Here is a 27513-nt window from a genome sequence, read left to right as displayed (position 1 = left end):
TTGTGGCCGGTGACCTCAGAATCACAGAATCGTTACAGTGTAAAAGGAGGCCATTTGGCCCATCGTGTCTGCACCAGCTCTCCAAATGAGCATTATGACGCAGTGCCATTCTCCTGCCTTTTCCTCGTAACCCTGCATATCGTTTCTAAAGTGTGGCGCTGTTACAACCACAGCCTGTGAAGAATTCTTTGCAATATATATTTCAAAGTGCTGCAACGCTAAAACCAAACCTAAAGTCTCTTCTTCTATAGTTGATTATTTCTTCTGATGCACATCCAAGTTCCGTGAGAAATACCCCACAGGTTTCTCAAGTCCCAGTTCATCTTCCTGCAGCAACACAACATCAACACCCACATCACTGGCGTCAACAGCCATTTTAAACTGCTTTGAATAGTCAGGTGTTGCTAGGACAGGTATAGTGGTTAGTTTAGCTATCAAGCTGTCAAATGCAGTCTGACACTCCTGGGTCCATTGGAATCTCTTGTTCTTCGTCAATAATCCAGTCAGTGGAGCAACTAGAGTGCTGAAATTTGGCAGGAGTTTCCAATAAAATCCACTCATGCCCAGAAATCTCAAAACTTCCCATTTCATTGTAGACACTGGGAGCTCTACAATAGCTTTTACTTTCACATCTCATGGGGCCATTTGACCATGTCCAACAGTGTGGCAAATATGTAACTTTCACTTCTGCAAATTCACTTTTAGCCAAATTCATCACCAAATTACCTTTCTGTAGTCAATCAAACAGTTCCTTTAAATGTCGGAGATGCTTTTCCGAGGTTTGACTGAATACCACTAAGTCATCAATATAAACAGCACAATTGTTCAGTCTTTAATCATTTTGCTAGTCTGTGAAATATTGCTAGTGCAGTTTTCATACCAAACTGCATTACTTTGCATCGATATAAAGCACCCGGCATCACAAAAGCTGATATCTCTTTTGCCCTTTCCGATAAGGGCACTTGCCACTATTCTCACAGCAAGTCAACTTTTATGATAACCACCGGCTGTCCCACACTCTATACAATCCTCCAATCATGGAATAGGATATGAATCCTCCTTTGTTATGCATTTACTTTGCGGCAATCAATCCATAGGGCAGGATTTTACCGTCTGTGAGCAAGGGGCAGGGCCCGCTCGCCGACGCGTAAAAGACACGGGATGATGTTGGGCGGAACCCCCGACGTCATCCATCCCCATTTAAATTTTCAGGAAGGTGGGGGCGCAGCAAAATCAGCTGCGGGCCCACCGACCAGTCAATGGCCACTTGAGGCCATTGACAGGATCAATTAAGCAATTAAAGGACCTGCCCATCCAACCTTAAGGTTGGCGGGTCGGCCAGGAGCCCCGGTGGCAGCTGGAAAAAACATGAAACCCCATCCAGTGGCAGGATGAGGTTTCATGTAGGGTTTTAAAAATTGTAATAAAGTTGTTCTGTAAATTATGAACATGTCCCAACTCATGTGACATTGTCACATGAGGGGACATGTAAGTGAATGCTTTTCTTTCTATTTTTAATATTTTTACAAGTTCCGGCGATCTCCCTGAGGCTGCACTTAGCCTCAGGGAGATGAGTGCGCTCTTTCATGTGCATGCGCGAAAGAGCGCACTCTCTATTTCCGGGATTCCCCCCCCGCCCGCACAGGGAGTGCATAGCACTTCCCTGCGGAAGTCACGCTGGGCGGGCCTTAATTGGCGTCGATCGGCTCCGTGCCTGTCCATGATTGGTTCAGGCCCGCCCGCCCGACAAACGGGAAATTCTGCCCATAGTCTTTGTGATCCATCCAGTTTTGGCACCATTATAATGGGTGAACTCCAATCACTGTGACTGGGCACTAGGATGTCATTTTGAAGCATAAATTCAGTTTCTATCCACACTTGAGCCAATTTTACTGGATTTAATCTATATGCATGTTGCCTTCTTGAAACTGAAATCCCCACTTCAACATCATGCAAAGCTAAGTTTGGTCTATTTTCACAAATTGTTTTGTGTGACTGCAACAGCTTTTGTAAATCACTTCAACAGTTTTCTGGAAGGTAACTTAATATGACATTTAGATTCTTAAGTGCTTCCTCATTGTTCAGTTTAATCAGACGAATGTCATCTTTAATTTCTGTTTCCTCTTCCTTACCTACCATTACCAATATCTCCTTCTGTTTATCCTCTCTGTCAAAGTACCTTTTTAGCACGGTTACATGGCACACTCACTGACTCTTTCTTCTAACTGGGGTATTCACCACATAGTTTAGTTCATTCAGTCTCTTTTTGTTCTGGTAAGGTCCACCAAACCTTGCCTTTTAAGAGTTCGCCTGACAGTGACTACAGTAACATGTTTTCCCCAGTTACAAAAATACGAGCTTTTGCCCTTTTATCCGCATTTGTCTTCATCACTTGCTGTGATATTTTTAAATGTTCCCTAGCTAGCAAACATGCCCTACTCAACCTTTCCCTGAATTTTGTCACATAATCCAGGAGAGTAGTTTTAGAACTCTGATTTACTAATTTCTTCTGAATCAGTTTGAGTGGTCTCCTTACTTCATGACCATAAATTAACTCAAAAGGACTGAATGTGACTCATTAGAGGTGTCCCTAATAGCAAACAACAAGAATGGGACCCTCGATCCTAATCATGTGGGTAGTCTTGACTATACGCTCCAATCATAGTCTTTAAAGTTTGATGCCACCTTTCTAGGGCACCTTGTGATTCAGGGTGATAGGCTGACGACCTAAATTGCTTTATTCCTATAAACAGCTGTGACATGAAATTTGAACCCTGATCTGACTGTATTTCTTTTGGTAATTCAGATCTTGCAAAGAATTTGGCCGACTCTTCTACGATCACCCTTGTTGAGATTTTCCTTAAAGGTATTGCTTCTGGAAATCTTGAGGACACATCCAAGATTGTCAGTAAATACTGATTCCCATTTTTAGTTGTAGGGAGGGGTCCTACACAATCAATCAGGGCCCTGTTAAAAAGGTCCCTCAAATGCTGGAACTGGAATTAAAGGTGCAGGTTTAATGACTGTTTGAGGTTTTCCTATCACTTGACACGTATGGCATGTTTGACAGAATTTAACTACATCATTATATAGTCCGGGCCAATAGAAATGTTTTTGTATCTTAGCTTGAGTTTTCCTAATTCCCAAATGTCCAGCCATTGGAATTTCGTAAGCCTTTCTCAAAATTTCATTCCGGTACCCAGATGGTATCAATACTTTGTACAACATCGTCCACTTTTCATCTGCCGGGACGTGAGGTGGTCTCCACTTCTCATTAATACATTGTTTTTAAGGTAATAACAATCCAGAACGTATTCTGCTTCTGTTTCAGAATAAGCTGTCTGGTATAACTGATTTAAGTCTGGATAAAAGCAAAATACTGCAGATGCTGGAAATCTGAAACAAAAACAAAAATTGCTGGAAAAGCTCAGCAGGTCTGACAGCATCTATGGAGAGAAAGACAGAGTTAACGTTTTGAGTATGTATGACTCTTCTTCAGAACTAGAGGGAAGTAAAAATGTGGTGAAATATATACTGTTTAAGGGGGGGGGTGGGACAGGTGAAGCTGGATAGAAGGCCAGCGATAGGTGGAGGCAAAGGACAGATTGCGAAAGATGTCATAAACAAAAGGTCAAAGGGGTGTTGATGGTGGTGGTACTGGCTAAAGGAGGTGTGAATGGTGACATTAAGAGTAGAAAGCAGGATGAGCAAGTGACAGATGGCCCTAGTGGGGGTGGGGTGGGGGGAGGGGATGGTGTGGGAGAAAAGATCAAAATAGGCTAAAAGGTAGAAATAAAACAATGATTGGAAATAAATTTTTAAAATAATAATAGAAATAAGTGGGAAAAATAGTCCAAACATCTCTTGGCTAATTCAATTTTATAGCTATCTTCTCAAATTAAGTGAAATACCTTTCAAATCCATTCTCCATAAATTTAAGTACTAACTGTAGATTCTTAGTTAAATCAAATTCCTCAAAGGAATAAAAGTCACCTGAATGACTATCTCTCCTTTCTTCCTTTATTCGAAGTCTTTCCCTAGCCAGGGTATACTGACCCAGCTCCTCCTCTCTCTGATACTAAAGCTCAAGCTTTCGCATTTCCATTTCTTGCACTCATTGTTTTGCTTTATCTTGTTCCTCTTTTTCCCATTGAAGCTTTTTCATTTCTATTTCTTTCAATCTATCCCTTTCTTTTTCTTTCTCCTTTCTAACTCAAGTTTTTTATTTCTCTATCTTTTACGTTTTCTTCTAATTCAATTCTTTTCATCCTTCCTTCTTTCTCTTTCCTCCAGTTCAAGTTTTTGCCTAGCTCTTTCTATATCAAGCTGCTTCATTTGCAACAGAAAACATACTTCCTTCAGCTGTGACACACTTGTTTCACGTGTCTCTTCCAGCTTTAAATGCTGAGCAAGTACTTTAACCATAGCAGCTTTATGGAATTCTGCTTTTATTTACACCTGCACTTTACCTGTTAACATTCTCAACCGTGTTTTAGGCAGAGATTTCAAATACTCCATTGTTACATCTTGCACTCTCAGAAAAGTCTGAGCAATTGCCAAAGCCATTTTGCAGTCCAACCATTTTAAAAATCCTCAACACAAAACTCCTGAGTTCAGTATTCTCCTCGTACTCATATCCTTTGGGTTCACAAACTCCAAACCAATCAAGCAAAGAGTCCCCAAATTTGTCACAGTCTCAGCCAGTGTTATTCACTGAGCAAGGCAAATTCCAGAGGGAAAGCTGCCTTACTGATCATAATTTTTTTTTTTGTATTTGAAAATGGGGGGAAAACTACTAATCCCAGAAGCATAGAATCCCAGTAACACTTTTGGGGTTTTAAAATTGGAAGATTTATTAATAAGAAAAAAAAACTTAAGCACACAAGATTAAAATTACAGTTAAACAGTCTAACAAAACATTTCCCCAGAAATACCCACTTGGTCAAAACACACAAGTAAACTACTTGGCAACAGCTCCCTTACAGATTTCTAACCATAAAAATCCAGTTATATTACCCAAGGCAAAAACTGTTGCTACTTTATTAAAGTATCACACAACTTCTCACTCTCTTCCAACCTGCTGTGGAACTGAAGGATTTGGAACCAGGCTGCTTTCTGGAAATAAATACTTTTCTGGCTTGAAACTGGATGGCTGCTTTGAATTCACAACTTTTCTCAGCACAGAACTGGTCTCAGGGCATCTTCCACACAGCCAACACAATTAAACTAAACATCTTTCCTTAAATATCTTTTTCCCCTTTGACCTTAGACTCCATTGTTTCAAGCACCTCTTTGAACTCAATTTTTCCAAAATATAAAAATCTTTCATGTCTTCCTCTTGCCTCCACTGCTGGGTAAATTAAAATTCAATAACCTTCCCTTGTTTACCTATTGAATCTTTGTAAATTGTAAAAGTCTCTTGCCACTTCTAAACTCCCTTTCAAACTTAACAGCTGAAAAATCAAGCCCCTATTTATCTTATAATGTAAATTTCAAGCCCAACCTATTTACTCGTACATTCAACTTCACCATAGCCTCTCATTACAAATGCATACATCGAGCTCCTTTACTTTTCATCTCTCTGCTACCACAGACAAGCTGTCTTTACTAACATTTCCCCAGTTTAACTGCATACCCACACCCACTGTCTTCTTTACAGAATACCAATATTCACAAAAATATTTTTTAAAAAATCCATTTTCATAGCACTCAGAACTGTACACAATACTCCAGCTGAGATCTAACTAGTGTCCTATACTTCAGCATAGCCTCCTTGCTTTTGTTCTCTATGCCCCTATTAATAAATCTCAGGATATTGTATGCTTTATTAACTGCCACCTGTCCTGCCACCTTTAATGACTTATGCACATATACACCCAGGTCCCTCTCCTCCTGCACACCCGTTAGAGTTGTATCCCTTATTTTATATTGTCTCTCCATGTTCTTCCTACCAAAGTGCATCGCTTCACACTTCCCTGCATTGAACTTCATCTGCCACCTATCTACCCACTCCATCAGCTTGTCTATGTTCTTTTGAAGTTCTACACCTGTCCTCACAGTTTACAATGCTTCCAAATTTTGTATCATCTGCAAACTTTGAAATTGCTGTCTACACACGACGATCTAGATCATTAATATGTATCAGGAAAAGCAAGGGCCCCAGTATTGGCCCCTGGGGAACTCCACTACAAATCTTCCTCCAGCCCGAAAAATATCCATTAACCATTACTTGCTGTTTCCTAATACTCTGCCAATTTTGTATCCATGTTGCTACTGTCCCTTTTATTCCATGAGCTATAACTTTTCTCACAAGTTTATTGCATGGCACTGTATCAAATGCCCTTTGGAGTCCAAATACAACACATCAACAGCATTAATCACATCAACCCTCTCTGTTACCTCTTCAAAGAACTCCAGCAAGTTAAACACTACTTTCCCTTAAGAAATCCATGCTGGCTCTTCCTAATCAACCCACATTTTTCCATAAGTCGATTAACTATATCCCCAATAATTGTTTCTAGAAGCTTTCCCATCACCGAAGTTAAACTGACTGGTCTGTAATTGCTGGGCTTATCCTTACAACCTTGTTGAACAAATGTGTAATGTTTTCAATTCTCTAGTCCTCTGGCACATCCCCTGAGTCTAGGGAAGACTAAAAGATTATGGTCAGTGCCCCTGCAATTTCCACTCTCACATCCTTCAATATCCTTGGATGCATCTCATCTGGTCCTGGTGCCTTGTGAACTTTAAGTACGAACAGTTTATCCAATACCACCTCCTCCTTATCAATTTTGAACCCTTCTAGTGACAGAGTTTCCTCCTCTGTCACAATGACCTGGGTGGTATCTGCTTCCTCGGTAAACACAGATGCAAAGTATTCATTCAACACTCCAGCCATACATCCCCTTTTTGGTCCCTAATCTGTCCTATTCCTCCTCTTACTACCCTTTTACTATTTATGTGCCTATAGAAGGTTGGGATTCCCCTTTAGGTTGGCTGTCAGTCTTTTTTCATAATCCCTCTTCACTTCTCTTATTTGCTCCTTCACCTCTCCCCTGAACCTTCTGTATTTAGCTTGGCTCAATTGTATTTTCTACCTAACACCTGTCATAAGCACACTTTTTCTTCTTCAACTTAATTTCTATCTCCTTTTCCATCCATGGAGCTCTGGAAGTTTGCCCTACCATTTCCTGTTGAGGGAATATACCTTGACTGTGCCCGAACCATTTCTTCTTTGAAGGTAGCTCATTGTTGAGCTACAGATTTTCCCGCCAACCTTTGCTCCAGTCTATCCGGCCTAGCTCCGTTATTGCCCCATCGAAGTCAGCTCTCCCCCAGTTAACACTGGGTTGCCCATTGTCCTTTTCTATCGTCATCCTAAACCTTATGATACAATGATCGCTATCTCCTCAATGTTCCTCCACTGACACTTGATCTACCTGGCCCACCTCATTTCCAAGAACCTGGTCCAACAGCACATCCTTTCTTGTTGGACTGGACATATACTGCTGTAGAAAATTCTCCTGAACACACTCTAGGAACTCTTGCCCCTCTTTGCCCTTTACACTACCACTATCCCAGTCTATATTCCAGTAATTAAAGTCCCCATTATAACTACTCTATAATTTCCCTGCAGATTTGTTCCTCTACATCCTTCCCATGAGTTGGTGGCTTATAGACTACACCGAGCAATGTAATTGCACCCTTTTTGTTCCTTAGCTCTAGCCAAATTGTTTCTGTCCTTGAAGCCTCTGGGACATCCTCTTTCTCAAGCTCTCCTCAACCAATAAAACCACACCTCCTCCTTTTCTTCCTGCCCTATCTTTCCTGAACATCTTGTACACAGGAATATTTAACATCCAGTCCTGCCCTTCCTTGAGCTGGGCCTGTTATTGCCACATCATAATTCCACATGGCAATCTGCACCTGTAACTCACCAATCTTATTTACTATACTTCACGCATTCACATACATGCACAGTAATCCTGATTTAGGCTTCATTACTTACTCCCTTACTCAGACTCCGCCTATTAATTTACTATTCTCTATTCTAGTGCTATCTGTCTCTCCCAGTATTTTGTGCACCTTGGCATGAGACTCTATCTCCTGGTTCCCACACCCCTGTTGAGAGTTAGTTTAAAGCACCCCCCAACAGAACTAGCAAAAATGTGCCCGCAAGGAACTCAGTCCCAGCTCTGTTCAGGTGCAACCCGTCCAGTTTGTACAGATGCCATCTCCCCAAGAGTCAGTTCCAGTGTCCCAGGAATCTAAAACCCTCCCTCCTACACTATCTTTCCAGCCACACATTCATCTGCCTTATTCTATTTCTGTACTCACTTGCACGTGGCACTGGGAGTAATCCAGGGATTACTACATTTGAGGTCCTGCTTGCTAATTTTCTGCCTAGGCTCCCTAACTTCTGATTGCAGGACCACATCCCCCTTCCTACCCAAGTCATTGGTACCAATGTGGACAACCACCTCTGGCTGTTCACCCTCCCCCAGAAGAATGTCCTGCAGTCGCTCTGATGGCCTTGACCCTGGCAGCAGGAAGGCAACATACCATCCTGGAGTCACGTTTACGGCTGCAGAAACACCTGTCTGTTTCCCTAACGAATCCCCTATCACTATTGCTCTTCCTTTCTTCTTCCTTCCCTACTGTACAGCTGAGCCATTCATGGTGCCACAAACTTGGCTCTGAGTGCACTCCTCTGAGGAACTAACGCCCTCACCAGTTTCCAAAACAGAAAACCGATTAGCGAGTGGGAACCAGGCACTATCTGCCTGATTTTCTTGGATTGCCTGGCGGTCACCCATTCCCCTTCTGCCTCCATGCTTCTAACCTGCAGTGTGACCACCTCTCTGAGGAGTCTATCCACATAGCGCTTAGCGCTCAGCCTCATGGATGTGCCACAGTGACTCCAGCCGCTGCTCGAGCTTTGAAACCTGGAGTTCAAATTTCTTCAGCTGGCAGCATTTCCTGTACACGTGGTCACCTAGGTCACCAGTAGCGTCCATGACTTCTCACATATTACAGGACATGCATTCCACATTTGACCAAAAGCCTGGTCAAAGTGCTTTTAATCTGGTCAAAGGTTTTAAGGAACATCTTACAGGAGGAAGAGGTGGAGAGGTTTAGAGAGGGAATTCCAGAACTAAGGGGCTTGGCAGTTGAAAGCAATGCCACCAATTGGCGATGCTCAAAAGACTAGAATTGGAGGTATGCAAATACTGAAGCATTAAAGGGCTGGAGGAGATCACAGAAATAGGGTGGGGTGAGGCCATGGTGGGATCTAAAAACAAGGATGAGAACTTCAAAACCAAGGCATTGCTTAACTAGGAACCTATGTAGGTGAGTGTGCACAGCAGGATAGGTGAACAAGCTTGGTGCAAGTCAGGACATGGGTAGCGGAGGTTTGGATGACCTCAAGTTTATGGAGGGTAGAATGTGGGAGGCCAGCCAAGAGTGCGTTGGCATAGTAAGTCTAGAAGTAACAAAGGCCTGGATGAGAATTTCAGCAGCAGATAAGCTTTGGCATGAGGCAGAGTCCACCCATGTTAGAGATGGAAACAGGCTGTCTTACAGGTGGCAGGAAGCTCATTATGGTCAAATATAACACAAGGCTTGGCCTCCAACAGTTGCCAGGGAGAGGAAGAAATCAGTGGCTAGAGAATGGAGTTTGTGGTGGGGGCCAAAGACAATGACTTTGGTCTCATATTTAGCTGGAGGAAATTTCTGCTCATCTGGTACTGGATTTAGACAAGCAGTCTGACAATTTAATGGAGGGGTTAAGAAAGGTGGTGGTGAGTTAGAGCTATGCTTTCAGATAATGTCATCGAGGGGAAGCTTATAGCTGAGAAATAGAAGGGGACCAGAAGTAACAGTGCAGGAGCAGGAAGTGAAAGCATTGCAGGTGATTCACTGACTATGATTAGATAGACAAGAATGAAACCAGGCAATGCAGTACCACCCAGCTGGATGATGACGGAAAGAAATTTGAGATTTCTATGCTGAAGATTGCTAACAGGTCAAGAAGAACAAGGAGTGACAGTTTACATTTGTCAGTCACATAGGATGTAAAATGTGACTTTGATAAGAGCTGTTTCAGTACTGAAACACAATTTTAACCTCCTGAGCAGAAACCTGACTGGAAGGATTCAAACATGGAGTGTTGGGAAAAATAGGCATGATTTTGGAGGCAAGAGCACGTTCAAAGACTTGAGAAGCAATCGGGATTGGAGGTGGAGAGGCGGTTTATCAGGAAGGAAGGGTCAAGAGCTATTTTACTGAGCAGAGGAGAGATGATGGCAGATTTGAAGGAGAGGGGACAGTACCTGAGGAGAGAAATCCATAAACAATATCAGCTAACACAGGACCCAGGAAGTTCAATGGTCAGGCATTCAGTGATTCAAAGGGCTCCAACTTACCAATTCTTTAAATAAGAGCAAACATGAAGTTGAGTTGCTACCTTTAAACAGAATTTTAGCTGTATGTTTAACCACAAAAAGATAGAATCAGTGGGCAACTTCAAAGCCTAGAAATGTCTCTGGTAGTTGAAGGAGGGACAAAGGATTGGCTAATCCAAAATAAGAGCACTGCCTTCTGTTCTTCCACAAGCTTAGGGTCAAGATGGTTTCCCTTTCTACCAGAAGCAACTGTGTGGGGATTGGATCTTACAGCACATCAGTGAAATAAGCATTTATCACTGCATAAGCCTAGCCTTCTCTGACATGTTAGCTCCATCAGAATTGTAAGTATGAAAAGGATAAAATAATTTTGCTTGCCACATTAATGATTTAGGAACAAGGTGGAAATGGAAATGCTGGCCTTCACCTTGTTCAGGTATTTATTTCATGCTTAGCTGAGTTCAGTGTTGACTGTCTGTAACTACAGTCTATTCCAAACATAAATTCAAACATGAAGTTACTCAAGCTACGACTGCCTAATGACTTTTCCCCAAATTTATTGTGCCTCATTCTATGGAAAATATTTCTATAACTACTAATTTTCTTCATTAATTTAAGCATGTTAGATTGTATCACCTTGCTCTTTTTCTCATCTTATTTTCAAATAGATTGAGCTTTCTCACCTACCTTTTATATATTAGTGATGTCAGGACTCTCTCCATTAGCTCTCCATCATTGGTAAACACTACGACAAAACTTGATACAACACAAGGTCTTACCAGTGTATTAAAGAGTCACGGCGGTGCTTTATTTCCCTTAAGATTTATTAGATCTACTTAAACAGTTCTAATATTTTATTTAGTTTGGCAATTGCATCAATGTATTCAATGTGCGATTGAAATAATGCTAACATCTGCCACCTGATTTAATAATGTTCTTTAATTGTATTTGCTCTTTCTAGCTCACAACCTTAGTGTTAGAAAATATCAGCCATTTATTTGTCAAGACTGAATGTCTGTCTGAATTTTACCCCTCCCCACAAAACATTCTTGCTTCACACAAAATTCAGCATTATTCACACCATTAATAATCTTGATTATCATACTCCGAGTATAAAGATTAAGAAACTAATTGGATAACTATTTCAAAAATCCAGCACTGGGATGATGGGCTGAATGGCCTCTTTGCATGCTGAAAAATTACACAAGAACATTTAAAAAGAGTAGTCCATTTGGCCCTATGAACCTGCTCTGCCCTTCAATATAATGGCTGATTTTCTACTGCAACTCCACCTTCCCGCATTATCCCCACATGCTTAGGTTCATTTAGTATCCGAAAATCTATTGATCTCTGTCTTGAATATTCTCAATATCTTCTGAGGTAGAGAATGTCAGGTTCACCGGCTTCTGAGTGAAGAAATTTCTTCTCATCTCAGTCCTAAAGGGCCAACCGCTTATTCTGTTGGACTCCAGTTCTAGACTCACCAGCAAATGGAAACATCCTCCCAACATCTACCCTATCAAACCACGTAAAATTTTATATGTTTCAATGAGATTACCTCATATCCTTCTGAACTCTAGGGATTACAGGCTCGTCTTCTGACCATGAAGGCATTGCACGGTGAAGCAGGTTTGAAGAAGCAAATGGCCTACTCCTGCCCCTATTTCTCATGCTCTTAGAGCAATCTCACCCCGGGAATCAATCTAGTTAAGCTTCATCACACTCCCTCCAAGCTAGCATGTTTCCTTGGGTAAAGAAGCCAAAACGGTACATGGTAGTCTAGGTATGGTCTCACCAAGACCGTATATAATTGCTATAAGACTTCCATACTCTTACTTTGCAATTTCTTTGCCATAAAAGCCACACTGCCATTTGCTTTCCTAATTACCTGTTGCACCTTCATGTTAACTTTGTGATTCATGTGCAAGGACACCCAGTCCCTCTGAATATGAAAATTTCTCAATCACTCACTATTGAAGAAATATTCTGTTTTTCTATTTTTCCTACTACTACCCCACATTATATTCCATCTGCCATGCTCTTTCCCACTCACCTGATCAGTCTATATCCTTTGCAGCCTCTTTGCATCCTTTCTTACTTTCCCACCTAACTTCATATCAGCAGCAAACATGGATACATTACACTTGGTCTCCTCATCTGATAACTGATTGTAAATAGCCAAGACCCAAACACTGATCCTTGTGGTACTCCAGTAGTTATAGCCTACCAAATCAAAAATTACCCACTTATTCCTACTCTCTATTTTCTGTATGTTAACCAACCTTCTATCCGTGCTAATAAATGACACTCAATACCATGAGTCCTGACTTAGTCTAAGGGCCGGGACTTTCCGGCCCTGCCATGGCGGGGCCTGCAGCGGGGGATGCGGCAGGCCAGCCAAAAGTCCATTGGCTTTCAGCGGTACTGGGCAATCCCAGCAGTGGGCAGGGCCAGAAAGTCCCACCCAAGATCGTGTTGCTTCTTAATTAATGCTTTTTGAAAATCTAAAACATTATATCCACTGCTTATGTTTCATGTGAATTTATAAACTCAAAAAATACTATTTCCCTCTGATTGTTTTTCCAAGGGCCCTGTTACCATATTCCTAACACTAGATTCCATCATTTTTTGATACTACCAATGTCAGTATAACTGCCCTGCAGTTCTGTTTTCTCTCCGCCTCCTTTATTGGATAAAGGGATTGTGTGCTCCTTTCCAAAATCCCATCAGGTCCAGGGAATTTATCAGCTTTTAGTCCTTTTAATTTCTCCAGTACTATTTATTTACTGGTAAAGAAGTTCCTCATTCTCATTAGCCCCTTGGTTTCTGACTATTTTCAGAATGTTTGTGTCTTCAACCGTGAAGACAAATACAAAGTATTCATTTAATGTCTCTGCTTTTTCTTATTCCCCATTAGAATTTCTCCTGGCTCTGCCTCCAAGGGTCCCACGTTTAGTTTTGTTAATCTCTTCCTCTTTACATATCTGAGTGAACTGTAACACACCACCACCACCATAGAAGCTTTTACAATCAGTTTTACGCCTCTTACCAGTTTACTCTCAGATTCTATTTACTCCCACTTTATCATTTTTGGGGTCATCTATTGCTGAATTCTGAAGTCTTTCAAATCTTCAGGTTTACTACTCTTTTTGGCCTCTTCCTCTAATCTAATACAATCTAATTTCTCATTAGTCACAGTTGAACCACTTTTTCCATGAGATTTTTATTCCTTAACGTATTTATTATAATTTATGAATTATTTCTTTAAAATGTTTGCCATAGCTGATCTACGTTCCCAATAAGAAATTAAAGGGACTAAAAGCTGATAAATTCCCTGGAACTGATGAGTTTTTTGAAAATAGCAAACATAATCCCATTATTCAATAAGGAGGGAGAGAGAAAAGAGAACTATAGGGCAGGTAGACTGATATGGTAGTAGCAAAATATGCCAGAATCTATTGTTAGGAATGTGATTACAGCATCCTTAGGAAACTAATCAACAACAACTTAAAGGGAAATAATGTTTTTTTGAGGTTGTAACTCGCATGGAGCATAGGCAGTGAATGTAATGTATTTAGATTTCCAAAAAGCATTCATTAAGGTGTAACGCAAAAGCTTATTAAACAAAGTCAGGGCTCATGGGGCAGAGTGTAATTTATTAGCCAAATAGTGCCTCATACCTACACTGCTAATTTTGTTCAGATTTAGGACCCTGGTTTTGGACTTTAATTAAACCACTCTCAAGATTCTATGATTAGGAAAAGCCCTAGTTGGTCTATGCTTTTCTTTCCCCACATGTCTATAAGCTGGCAATTCTCACCACGTGCAAAACAGAAGCATTCAAAGTTCAGCTTGATTTATATTCTTGAAGCAATTTGTGAAGGAGTCATAGCCAACTGAACTGATTAATGAAAAAGGAACTAAAGCACTTCTTTGCTGGCATTATACTGGCAATTCACATTTTTAATTTTTTTTTTACCATTGTTCTATGACACTAGGTCAAGGAAAAACTTTTGCCCAGCATCATCTTTAAAGAAAGGGGCAGATGCAGAAGAATGCTCACTATGCCCAAGTAGGAGTAAAAATGCCTCTATTTGGAGGACAGAGAAGTCTTCTAAAACTGTTGCCCGTTGTAAGGTGTTGGGCATAGTTCGGTAGGCCTTAAGGTATTCATAGTCTTAGGTAATCCAAAAGTAAGTATTTATTAACTACTAGAAACTATATACATAGGTACAGTAAATGTCCAAGCTAGGAGCCGTCTCCATGCCTGCTTCTACACATGGCTCTGTCCAAGACAACACTGACCCCTAGGTGCAGGTCACGTATCCTCTTACAGCATTGTGAGTGGTACTGTCCTCAGTCTCATGTTAACCCTTTACGTGCCAGGCTCTTATATTACACCTCCCCCAAGTCTTTATCCAATGTATTTACAAGTTATCCCACTTTACCCCACATATTATATCATTACTACTACCCGCATCCCCACTCCCTGAAGTCTTGAGCTCACAGTTTCAGGCGGTCTGGAGGTTTTATAACCCTTCCATATCTTGTTCTAACTACTGTTGGAGGAGTGATAGGCTCTGTCGCTGCAGATAAACTTTGTTGAATCGGAGGTTGTTCTGGCATCTGGGTGCCTTTTCATCATTTTTTTTGTTCTTTGATATTGAATCACTCTTTGTCAATTCCCCAATTGCAGTGATAGATGGCAGCTGGTTTATCCCACTCTTTACGGTGTTATGATCTCAGCTGATGTTACTATTGGACAAGTCAAGTCCCAGGGCGGAACCTGGTGTGCTAGATCCTAACTTTTATGTTTTGTTTAGAAACGTGGAGAGCATTTAATGAACACATTCACAGGAGTCTGCTGGTGTACTTTTAAAAGAATAGAACATTTATTAAATAAGAAGAAAATGAACTATATTATACTATTCCTTCACCCACAACAATATCTTTACAGATATACACAGATTCGCAAGGATAACAAGCTACAAAATCTATCTTATACTCTCATGTTCACAATAAGGAGACAGTCCACATAAACCAGACACACCATACTCTGAAACCGAGTAACAGATGCCACCCAAAGTAAATGTGATGGATTTCTCATCAACTCCCCCCAGATGCTTGTCACGCCATGAGCCAACAGGTCTCACCGATCTCCGTCTTTCACACAAGGGTTTCCAATTTCCAACTCTCGAAGAACTCGCCTTGGAATTTTCTCCCAAGCTACGCTTTCACTTGGACATCTTCAAGAGGGATCCACCTCCAGGGTTTCAACCTCTCCTTCTGATGTTCCTCTCCCCTGGATCGCCACGTGCTTCAAGCTTCACTTTCCACCCACTCTCTCTCAGATACTCAGCCATGCCAACAAAACACCACTACTTCACAGGCCCGTAGTAAGCAGTCACCAACCTTTGGCCGTCTCCTCGGATCTCCTAGCTTCTCGCACGCCCGCTTTGCCTTGATTCTGCTCCCTGCAGCTTTGTCTTTTAACTTGGAACCTTTTCCTCTGCTCCTTACTTTCAATTTCACTGAATAGAACTGGTTCAGAATCCTGCTGTTTCCCCTTGACTTCACCAGCTTTCTGGCACCATCTTCTGCCCAACTCCCTGATTTTTGGGACATTCTTCTTTTCTTTGGAATCTGCTCCCTGCAGCTCCCTTCTTGACTGCTCTGGCAGTTTCTGTGGAACGCCCCTGCCAACTGCATTCAAACTGCTTTTCTGCTTCTCCCTGTCTCTGTGAGCACCCTGTTGCTTAGCAACAGCACAGTTTTTTAATACTTTGCTTCCCTAAACCACTAACCCCTCCTTGAAACACAAGTCTCCACTACAAGGGTCATAAAACTGCATTAAAATGCAGGTATATAAACAAACCCACAGACTTGCAGGCAACATTCTAAAGTGACCAAAACCCAAGTTTCCCCTTAACACACATACAAAAATAGAAATTAAACTTAAATTTAAAGCTAGAGCTTATTCCTAACACACACAAATACTTAAAACTATCTCTAGTTCCTAACAACAGGGTGGACAAACTCTGGGCTCGTCTCTAGTGTTTTTTTCTCTTCTTCCTTAATGTGGCTCGGGCTCTTCCTGTTGTGTGGGTGTGACTTGGTAGTAAGCTCACCTTTGTGTTTGGCTGTGACATGCTGTCATCAATGGATGGCTGCTACTTGGTTCCAGCATAGTTTGTGGCACTGTCATGCCGGCTGGGGATTGCAGCGTCTGCTCTGTGGCCTGAGGGTTTCTCTCTCCAACTGGCGTTGGAGCTGGATGTTGAGGCTCGAGGGGCCAAGTGGTCTACTCCTGCTCCTAACTCGTATGTATGTTCTCGTTGCTGGTTCCTCCCTTGATTGTCAACTACTGGCGGCATCGTGGTAATCATCCGAGTGGTTGGCTGGTCCAACCAATGAGGGGTTCCTGGCACCTGTAAGAAAGTAGACAAACCTGTTCTGCAAAGAGAGGTGATAATTCAGAGCTGAAGTCCCAGTCAAGAGAATCTTTCTTGTTGGAGCTCTCGGGAACTTGCAGATCTATATAATTTATGGTAGTGGTTGTCTTGACATCTTCTGTCGTTTTGAGGAGATTCAGGGCTACACAGGCATCTCTGCTCAAGAGAAAAAAAGACTGGTTACGGATGACGTACATCAGCTCAAAGATTTATTTGCCGCCATACCTTAATGGTTCCAGGATTATTCCTAAGACTGGAATTCTCTGATTCCTCCAGGCCCATAAAGTGCTGTGTCTGTTGTTCGTAACCAGAGGTCACTCAGCCAGTTTTTTGTACAATAGGCCCATAACACTGGCTCCTGTGTCTAAGTTAAAGTTTGTAAGTTGGCTGTTAACAGAGATGTCTGCATTCCAGAACGAAAACCCTTGTTCTTTGACCTCACCAAAGAAGCATGGTTGTGTCTCTTCTCGGTGTGCTGTCTCGACCTCATGAATCCTCTTGGAATCTTCTGTGTGTTGTTTTAGCTTTGTGCAGCTTCCCAAAGTGTTCTATGCGGTTACATTGAAAGCATTGGGCTCAAATTGCCAGACATTGATCACACCTTTGGGGGAGCTTTGCTCCACAGTGTTGCATGGTCACACTACTGGTTGGTTAGGGTATTGCTTCCCTTGGCTTGGACTGTCCCTGTTTCTGTGCTGTTTCACTAGCTGGACAATGGAGTTTACTTTGTACCATGTTTTGCTTTCTCCCCTTAATATGGATCTGTGCTGCAAACAGATTTCAGACTGCCTGACAATCTCAATGGCCTTCTCAAGGGTTAGATCTTCCTTCTCAGGTCAGAGTGCGCCATCCGCCACTTCCTCACCTATTCTAGCTGTGACTACGGTGACCTGAAATCTGAGCTAATCACAGCCTTGAGCCATTCCGTACAGCTTATTAATGAAGGATGCTCTCCTGGCTGCTGGACACCGTTATTAAATTTAACCTTTTTAAAGGATTTTGTTACTTCTGGGGTTAGAATAAGCATCGAATAATTTTCAAATTTCATCAAATTTTGCAGATGATTCGCTGATTCCTTGTCTAGCTATTATATCATCGGCTATCAGGCCTACTGAATAGTGTTCAGTTTCTGTCTTTTGATCCAGACCTGAAGCAATCGTGTATCTAAGGAATCTCTTTCTCCAGAGTCCCCAATTTTGTAATTGACCTGGGCCTTAGATAAGTCCAAACTGATCTGGAAGAGTGGATTTCTGATTCATGGTTAAAATTTTTAAATTACAGGTTCAGCTTTAAGAGGTTTCCAAAAATTCAAGATGGTGCCGCTGTGTGCTTCTGCACAAAGGGTTTTCCCATGCTTGCTTGTTTTGGTGTGCTCCTGTAGTAATGGCGTTCACAATCTCAGCATTTAAATGGTTAGTCTTCCCCACTTTATTGCATAATTCTCCGGTCTTGGAAGCATCAAATCCCAGCTTTTGCTGGGTTTTTAAAGCTGCCTACTCAATCACAATTAATTTTTAATTCATTTTTTCTCTTGTTTGGAGCCAGCTCAGCCGCCAGGTGTTCAGGCGTCGACTCGGGAATCGGGTTTCTCGGACTGCGATTTAAACAGCAATTTCAGACCACTGCAGTATTTAACTTTTTCCAGGACTTGTGTGTCCAGGAATTTTAAACTTTTAGCTCACCCCTGCTAGGTCTGCTGATCCCGCACAATCTGGGCATTGAAGGTGGGGTCTGCTGCTGTGAGGAATTTAATTTCTGCATTCAGATCCCAAGTCTTTCTTTGGAGCTTTTCTCTGGCAATTTCCCTCTGCGCCTTCGCTTCTGGAGCTTTTCTTCAGGTCAGAATGCTACTTTGATTTTTTTCTTCAGTTTTCCAGGATTTTTCAGGATCCAAAGGGAGGCAATGGCGTAGTGGAATTGTCACTGGATTAGTAATCCAGGCACCCAGGGTAATGCTCTGGGGACCAGGGTTCAGATCCTGCCACAGTAGATGGTGGAATTTGAAATTAAAAATTTAATGATGACCATGAAACCATTGCTGACTGCTTGTTCACTAATGTCCTTTAGGGAAAGAAATCTGCTGTCAATACCTGGTCTGACCTACAAGTGACTCCAGACCCACAGCAATGTGGTTGACTCTTAAAAGGCAATAAATGCTGTCCTGGCCAGCACCCACATCTCATGAACGAGTAAAAAAAAAAGTTTAACTTTCTTCTGCAGTCTCTGCAAGGTTTTGAGTTGCTCTATTTACTTCCAGCACATTGTAAGGTGTTGGGTATAGTTCAGTAGATCTTATTAAGGTATTTGCAGTCTTAGGTAGTTCAACACTAAGTTATTAACTACTAGAAACAATATATATAGGTACAGGAAAGGTCCAAGCTCGGAGCTGTCTCCATGCTCACTTCTACACACTGCTCTGTCCAACACTACACCAACCCCTAGATGCGGATCATGTGTTCTCTTACATCACTATGTGGCAGTACTGAACTTATTCCCACTTTAACCCTTTACATGCCAGACTCTCATACTACAGTCCTTATGCAAGAAATGGAATATAATCTGTAGGGTCCACCAGACTCTTTCTTGAAATGGATGTGCAAGAACTGAACAGTGTCATAGGAGGTGGCACTGAGCAAAAGGTTGAGCTTAATTTTCCAAGCTGCTTTAAATGGCATCAACTCATGTGTGCCAAAGACAAAGCTCCAATTGTTGCAACCATTGAGACAACAATGGCTTTATTTCTGGGCTAATCATCATTGGGTTCCTAATTCCAATATGGAAAGTTTATATTCTAAGAATTTCATCAACACAAAAACCTCTTTGTTGTGTAATACATTCACACCCACAGAGAATATGGAGTTGAAAAGTACATCAATACAACACAAAACAATGCTTTCAATGTTATCACACTTAAATATATCCTAACCTGCATACTTCAAAAGCAGTACAAAATTACCTTACATATCCCTATATCAAGTACCACTTTTATTCATTTGGCCTGCTGCTAACTTCCCAAATCTCTGAACTAGAGAAGTTTACCTTTCCACATAACTTGATTAAACCAAGACATTCTATTTTTAATAACTTTGTTCATAAATACAAGCAAATGTGTCCCCTATAAAGACAATGCACCTCTTTGTGCAGTACATCTAATAATTGGTAATCCAAATCTCAAGATTAGAGGCAAAAGCATCTAAATGAACCATTTTTCTTGTCCGGTGACAGGCTATTAGATTATGCAATCAATCAAAAACAGGTCATCGCAGGTTGCTGGCATATAAAACAACAAGAATAACTTGCATTATTAGAGCATTTTTCACAACCTCCAAGCTTCTCAAATCTTTTTTATAGTCAAGGAAATAGAGTACTTGAAGCATAGTTGCTGTTGTCATGATGGAATATGGCAGCCGATTTGCACGCAGCAGCCGCCCATAAATTACAAGTGATAATGACCCCACAAACTTTTTTTTAAAATTCATTTGTTGTTGTTTGAGGGATAAATATTGGGTAGGTCATCAGGGATAACTGCTCCATTCTTCTTTGAAATAGTGCCAAGAGATCTTTTACGTTCACCTAAGAGAGCAGATAGAGCCTCGGCTTACCCTCTCATCTGAAAAACGCCACCTCTGACAATGCAGCACTCCCTTGGTACTTCACTGCAGTGTTAGCTTTGATTTTTATGCTCAAATCCTAGAGTGAAACTTGAACCCGGAACCTTGTGATTCAGAGGCAACAGTGCTACCAATTTAGCCACACTAAATGTGCCACAGAAAACAATGAGCTGTCATCTTTCCATTTTGCAAAGATATCCCCCAATAAGATAAATCTCACTGAGCTGTTTTAAGCCCAACCATAACATACACTTCCACCACCATATTGAAAGAATCCGCCACACATTCTGAACAAGGGTTAAACAAACTGCATTGGTGCAGCATCTTTTTTTTTTGAGGGGGGTCAGTCTCCATGTAACCAGATGTGTTAATTTAAATTATTCTACTGCAGACAATACACTTCAACTCAAACAGACTGTTGAATGGAATGCCAGTTACAAGGTGACACAAGTAGCATGCTAATGAAGAAGAGGAGGAGGATATTGGAACACTACTTATTGGAAATATATATGGGAGCCACACAAAAATTGGCAAGTAATGCCTCCAGAGAAATATTGCAGTGGTTGTGAATGAATTACCTACAATGGTTGTGTAGAGCAATTTGCCTTAAAAAAAGGGGGAAACTGAAGTATGAAAATTTTATCTATACCTAAGCGTGCAAATTCACTTTTTAAAAAAAATTTGAAAGTAATCTGTCAACTAGAACAACTCTTACACATGCTTTGTCAGTTCCGTATGCACATATTCAAGTGGAAAAGCATAAATTTATTCAAATAATTAGCTTATGTTGAATTCAAGTTTCCACGCTAAAGCCAAATACCCCTAGAAGGACAACTGTCAAATCAAACATCTTGGGAGCATCTTTACCATACAGATATTTAAACAAAATGATTTGCTCATCACTGTAGCCAGTTTCACACCACACATCCATTTCCTCAGATTCATCTATAAGTGAACAAAGCTCAAACTTTCAGGTAACAATTTTGACAGTTTTTTTTTCCCCAATCCCCACATTTGAGTGCAAGCTAATACAAGTATGATATTCTTCTAGTTGCTCAACAAGTGTTTACACTGCAAGCTTTCTGCTTTACTGCTCTCATTATTGTTTCTCATTATTGTTACAAAATATAACAGGACAGCAACTGAGTATATTACACTGATAAGTATTGATCTATTAAGTAAACTTACAACCTGAAGTTCAAGTGCCAATTCCCAGTCACTGGGCGCAACTATCCTGATATCTGCAGTCCCGCCTTTGTCTCTGCACTTTTCTAGCCTTGGTGGCTGAGATGCAAATCTTTTAGCATGTTATGATTCAAACTCAAAATACTCTTTGCAATGCCTAAGAAACAGTCCACTTTGATGGGCAACCATTATTATAGACTGCAAAATTTCTGCTGGCCATTTGCTCAGTGATCAGGCGTAAGTTTGATGCCAGATTTTCAAGGTTATTGCACACCCAGGAGTTTCATCTTTTACTCTGGATTCAGTCTTACCGCTGCGCCCTAGCTCCCCGTCTGGATCAGAAATTACTCTCACAGTGGAAATTGAATACATTATAGAGTGTTAACCTGTGCAGCAGCCACCAATTCCTAGGGTTCAAAGTGCATCCCGGAGTAAAGAATGGAGGAATCTACCCATATAACTACTAAGACAGCTCCGTTCATTCAGGGTCATGCATTCTTGGTCTGTCATGAATCACCTGGAAAATGATCGGTCAACAATTTAGCTCCCTGTACTCTGCTATATTCTCAAATATAATTTCCAAACATACGTCCAGTTTCTACTGCCCAATCTTTATGTTCATGAGAGATGTCCAAACTTCTGTCCAAATGCTGCAGATGTTAAGTCATAAGCAGGATCCATATATGACGATGCATAGTGCTCTATCATTAAATGGCGATACCAATCTTCTGCTCAAAACTTTTCATCTCACATTTGATGATTTGTTAACAATTCAAAAGCTCTCAAGAATTCACCTAGGCTGTGTCCTTCTATACAATTTGACACAAGATGTTTCAGTAAACTGGTTCTACTGAGTGATGAGCTCTCATCCACCAGACTAGTTAACAGCAAGATTTTCTCAAGACGTCCTAGTGTATGGTGGTGCTGTTTTTATTCCATCTTATACTTCTATATTGTCTCCCATATTGTGGCGCAACAGTAATTTTCTTCACATGAGGAATCTGCGCTAGCACTCTGCTGCTTCTCCCTCATTTACAACAACAACTTGCATTTACACAGGATCATGTACGTTGTAAAATGTCACTGAAGCATTCTCAAACAAAATTTGACACCAAGCAATTGAAGGAGGTATTATGGCAGGTGACCAACACCTTGGTCAAAGATGTTACTTTGAGGAGGAGAGTGAAGTTTTAAGGAGGGAATTCTAGCACTTAGATCGTGGCATCAGAAGGCATGGCCACCAAGTACAGCAAAGAAAAGCATGGATATGCAAGAGGCTCAAAATGGAGGACTGCACAGATCTCGGACCATAACCATATTCTCAGAAAGGTCCACAAGGTTAACAGTCTCTGGCACGTTAGAATAATGTAGGCAAGGGAAGATGGAAAACTTACGTAGCTTTCTTTTTCCTCCTCGGGTGTGACTTTCCTTTTCTACTTCAGGCTTGTGCTGTGCCTTTGCAGTCTCCACACCAAGCCTGAGTACAAATCCTTTGTCCTTTTTCTTTACAGACAAATGTGGTATTTGAGGCTGATAATCTACATCTGTCATTGTCCTGATACTTGTTTTTTCATCTTTTTGATTGAAATTAAATTAAGCAAGCAGAATCAGTTTTTTTGGCCTGCAAGTGATGCAACTTCTACTTCCTTTACTATCAATTGTTATGTTGTAGGTTCACCCGAGAATCTTATTTCAAGCCCAAGTCAAAAGTTGACCTCCTTAAGGAAACTCCTTGCTTTCCAAGAGCCCAAAATGCAAACTTCTGCATGAAATAGTCAGGGTAGCAGCTCCTAGCAAACAATTAACCCATTTACTGTAGGTAATTTCAGAATACAGGCCACTTCAAGCACCTCTTTACAACAGACTGAATCATCAAATAGATTTATTATAGTTCTTCATGGAACTAGTAAGATATCGAATCCATTCTAATTCATCAGTCTGGAGACAGTCCATGAAGGAGCAAATCAGGCAAGATCATTTCAAAAAGTTCCTTACAGAACTAAGGATAAAAACAAATGTTTTTCTTGAAGAAATAACAGATTCTGGATTTACATAGACCCACAAAGCTGCACTCCAGGCCGGACTGTCATAGCCAGACTAAAGCGGAAATGTTGAATGCCATAAACTGTTTAGGAAATTTATGCTGTACTTCTAAAGCGCTTGACGGTCATGCTGAGGTAATTGGAGGTAATTGACTTAAACAATGACAATGACAATCAATACAATCTATAAAAACAAAGCCAAGATGACGATTGCCAGTCTGTTTGGACTCATTCATAGGTCTCAGTGATAACTGGTTAAAGATACCATCAACTCAACTGACCCATTTTGGATAGGACAAAAGCAGTCTCACTGAATTAATTACTGTTCTGTTGATATATTCACCATTGATGAGTTTTGCCAATGAAACATTCACATATTCAGACTATCAAAGGCTAATCGAAGATCTTCTGACCCTCTAGCCAATATGCAGACTTTTAAATGAAAATAAGTTCTATTTTGCATGTGTTTTAAAAACTAATAATTTTTTTTTAAATTCAAATTTTGTCATGGGTTTTTGGAAGGAGAGGGCAGTTAAAAATACATAAGGTACATCCATTGTTGAACTGAAGAACAGCAAAGTTTTGGCACATAGCACTTCCACCAACTAATCAGATTAGGGTATTTACTGCTGTATTCAATGGTAAAGTTAACGATGAGATGAAAAAGTTACCAGTGACTTGGTACTACTTATTGATAACCTGCCCATACAACTAAAACTTGAGTAAAGGTGGCACTTCTATTTATTTAACTGTCCACCTTTAAACTGAAGTGTTAACCCTGAAAATGAACTTTCCTCACTTGTGCACCTATGAGACACCTCATATCAAACCAAAGTAACTACAAATGTTTCAGCTTAAATTCTGGCAAAACAGTGCCACCAGAAACTAGTTTTTTGTTTAATTTTTTATTAGATGGCATTAGGTTTAACACACATGACATCATACTAACACTTCCAAAATAGTGGCAACAATATGCTTTATTTCAAGATTGGTAGGTACATAAGTTCATCTGCTACATACATACATGCATGCATCAAAGTATCATCTTTATCTTGCTTTCTGAAGGGAAGTGTTTTGAGTGGGGAGGGGCAGGAAATATATAATGCTTGGATTTATTGCATTTCACATTTTCCCTACTTCACTTCTTTCTGTAATGTTATATAATGCATTTGAGTACGTGCCATAACACAGTCGTGCAACAAGTGCTGGGCCTTTCAATTAATTGCTTTGCTCATCAAATGCCTGATGTATTACAGCTATAGATTCCTCATCATTGACCTCCTTCCTGTTGGTGTCCCTGGAGCTGGAATTACACATAATATTTGTTTAAACAAAACCCTGCAGATCGGACTGGAAAAATCCATATCTACAGTCCTAACCTGAATATGAGATTCTATTATTTGTTTCTGAAATACCCTAGCAACTGAGTTCCAATTTTCATTTTACTTAATCAACCAATTAAAATATTCATATATTTACCAGCTAATTAAGGAGAAGCTTGATCCTATAAGCGTATATGGATTTATTTCTATGTGGTTCTAAGTTTAACTAAGTTCTAAGTTTAGCAATTAAGCTGTTTTTTTTTAAAGTACTTGTTTAATGCCCAGCTCCAGTTTCATAAAATAAACTATTCAAATGAATCAAACAAAAGCAGGAAAAGGAAGATTTTTATATTATTATATTTTTTAAAAGTGCAGCAAGTTTCCTATGGGGTATTCCATCCAAATTCCTGGACCTTAACATTATGTCATATGATTCAAGTATAATAGTAACTACTGGGTTAATCTGTTTATCTATCTGAACTAAGCTAGCACAAAAGCTAACCTGCTTCAAATAAATATTTCACTAAAGTAATGGAGATACAAATTTGAGATGAATATATTATGCCTTTACACGTTCTGATTCCATCACCCAATTTCAGTGTCATAGTATTTGCAACTTCAAAGCTGATAGCAATACACTTCAAAGAATTTCCTAAGTCAAGCATTTAATTTTTTTCTTAAATTGTTTTTATTAAAAAATGGCAATTTTTGATCCTAATTTATTGGAACAGAAATTTAGCTGAAAATGAGTAACATGTGCAGCTGTATGCTGTTTTGTGAAGTCAACCACGGCAATCCTACATAGACAAATTCCTTTTTTTGAAATTCAAAAAATACTTGAATTTAAAACAAAAGATGAATTCATTTTCATTTTACAAACAGCCCTAGCACAATACTCCAATTCAATTAAGCTTGAAAGTCAAAATGATTGCCAGACAAGTGACTGTACCAAATTAATGTTGAGAATCAACTCTAATGTACTACCTAATTATCAATTAACAAATTGCTTTTAAACTTGTTCCTCTGCCTCCAATCAATCCCTCAGTGTCCTTCTAGTTTCAATTTTCTCTTGATTGCAACAAGAATTTTAAAAAATCATATTTTTGAATTGCACCAAACCAGAATCCCCAAAACACCTCTGAAAAATGTGGATCCAAACTTGACCAAAAGTTACCACTATGACAAATAGCCTGATTCAGATTTATGTTCTTCGGTGAAACGTTTGCTGTGATCGGTTTAGAAGTGAAATGGAGTTGAAACCTCACCAACTGCTACTTACTTGGTAACCATGCACTGTGCTCATAGTTTAAGTTAGGGGTTAAAGGCTATACTTTACTACAATAGAATTTCAACATTTGGTATAGTAAAAATTGATATCCAACAGCAGATGGGCAGCACCTACATGAACACTGCGGAAACAAAACTTGAGGCTGCCTGTGAAAATTTGAAACCTGCTGATAGACTAGAATTTATCACATGATAAAAATGGGTAACATCTATAAGTTTTTTGGTGTAGAAGTTTCTGAAAGAAAAGCTCCATGTCGATTGGATAGCACATATTCATCTTTCAGGAGGCATTAGAACTTGAGACACATGCACACAAAAGGTTGTGGGGGTGGGGGTAGAAATGCTAAAGTGAAGGAGTCAAACACAAATGTTGTGATATATCATAAACACTGGTGAAATTGTAGAGTTTTTTTTCTCCTGTTCAGGTGAAAGGTTAATATTTTGGTCAGAGACCTATCACTTATATTTTCAGTTGCCACTGTGTTCTAAATTTTGTGTTGTTATTGCAGGTTCAGTCTTCCTTTACATCTGCATTGTTATACCATTCAAATGTGTTGGAAATTTGACAGTACCAATTTAGTAGCTTTAATGCTATTGAATGTACTATAAATACTAATAACTTATGGATTGCTACAATCCATTAGCAGTGAGCAAGTTATTAGAAAGCTATGAATTAGTTAAGCTGCAGAGGATTGTATTTTTAGCCCATTTTACAAAGAATGATCTCCAACGACTACATTATCATTCCTGAACCAAAGATATTCCTATCATTCTCTGGTACCACTGAATTTCAAATTCTCTCTGGTTGTGGATTGCAACCACTTTGGAATCAGATTAAAAGTGTGAACAACACTGTTGAAATACCTTAGTATTGTCGGAGATGAATTTACTTGTCCTACTGCTTGTTGAGCAGTTCACTCCTACAAAATGTGCTGAGGTATGAAGTGAGGAAACATGACATTGCTCGTAAACCTGTAATAATTAATTTAATGTAGGAAAAAAAGCAACTTATAATACACTGCAGTGGAAACATAGCCTGACTGTTTCAAGAGAGAATACTTGACTCGAAAAGTTTCCAAAGGCAATGTGAATTCACCTTACTGTTTTATAACATTAATCATTCAATGTTTATAGACTTTCTTTTTTAAAGCTAGAAATAATAGTATTGATTCTGCACCCTAACATAGTTGAAACCTTTCAAGTAAGAA

The 27513-nt window shown here is 40.2% G+C and overlaps 1 protein-coding gene across 4 annotated transcripts in view; it reads right to left on the bottom strand.

Annotated features, from left to right (window-relative positions):
* Positions 1-27513, bottom strand: part of rbm27 (RNA binding motif protein 27) — a 164745-nt gene that overhangs the window by 5525 nt on the left and 131707 nt on the right. For 2 of the 4 annotated variants that reach the window (XM_078551103.1, XM_078551105.1), the window contains one exon: positions 24656-24999. The exons of the other annotated variants lie outside the window; for them this stretch is intronic. In XM_078551103.1, the coding sequence (XP_078407229.1) occupies positions 24967-24999 (33 nt within the window). In that variant the 3' untranslated portion in view covers positions 24656-24966. Of the gene's footprint in view, positions 1-24655; positions 25000-27513 lie in introns of those variants that run through there. 4 annotated transcript variants of the gene reach the window in all.

The sequence above is a fragment of the Cetorhinus maximus genome, chromosome 10 (assembly GCF_964194155.1).
Source record: "Cetorhinus maximus chromosome 10, sCetMax3.hap1.1, whole genome shotgun sequence".
Classification (NCBI taxonomy): domain Eukaryota; kingdom Metazoa; phylum Chordata; class Chondrichthyes; order Lamniformes; family Cetorhinidae; genus Cetorhinus; species Cetorhinus maximus.
This window is presented reverse-complemented; position numbering and strand designations above follow the sequence as displayed.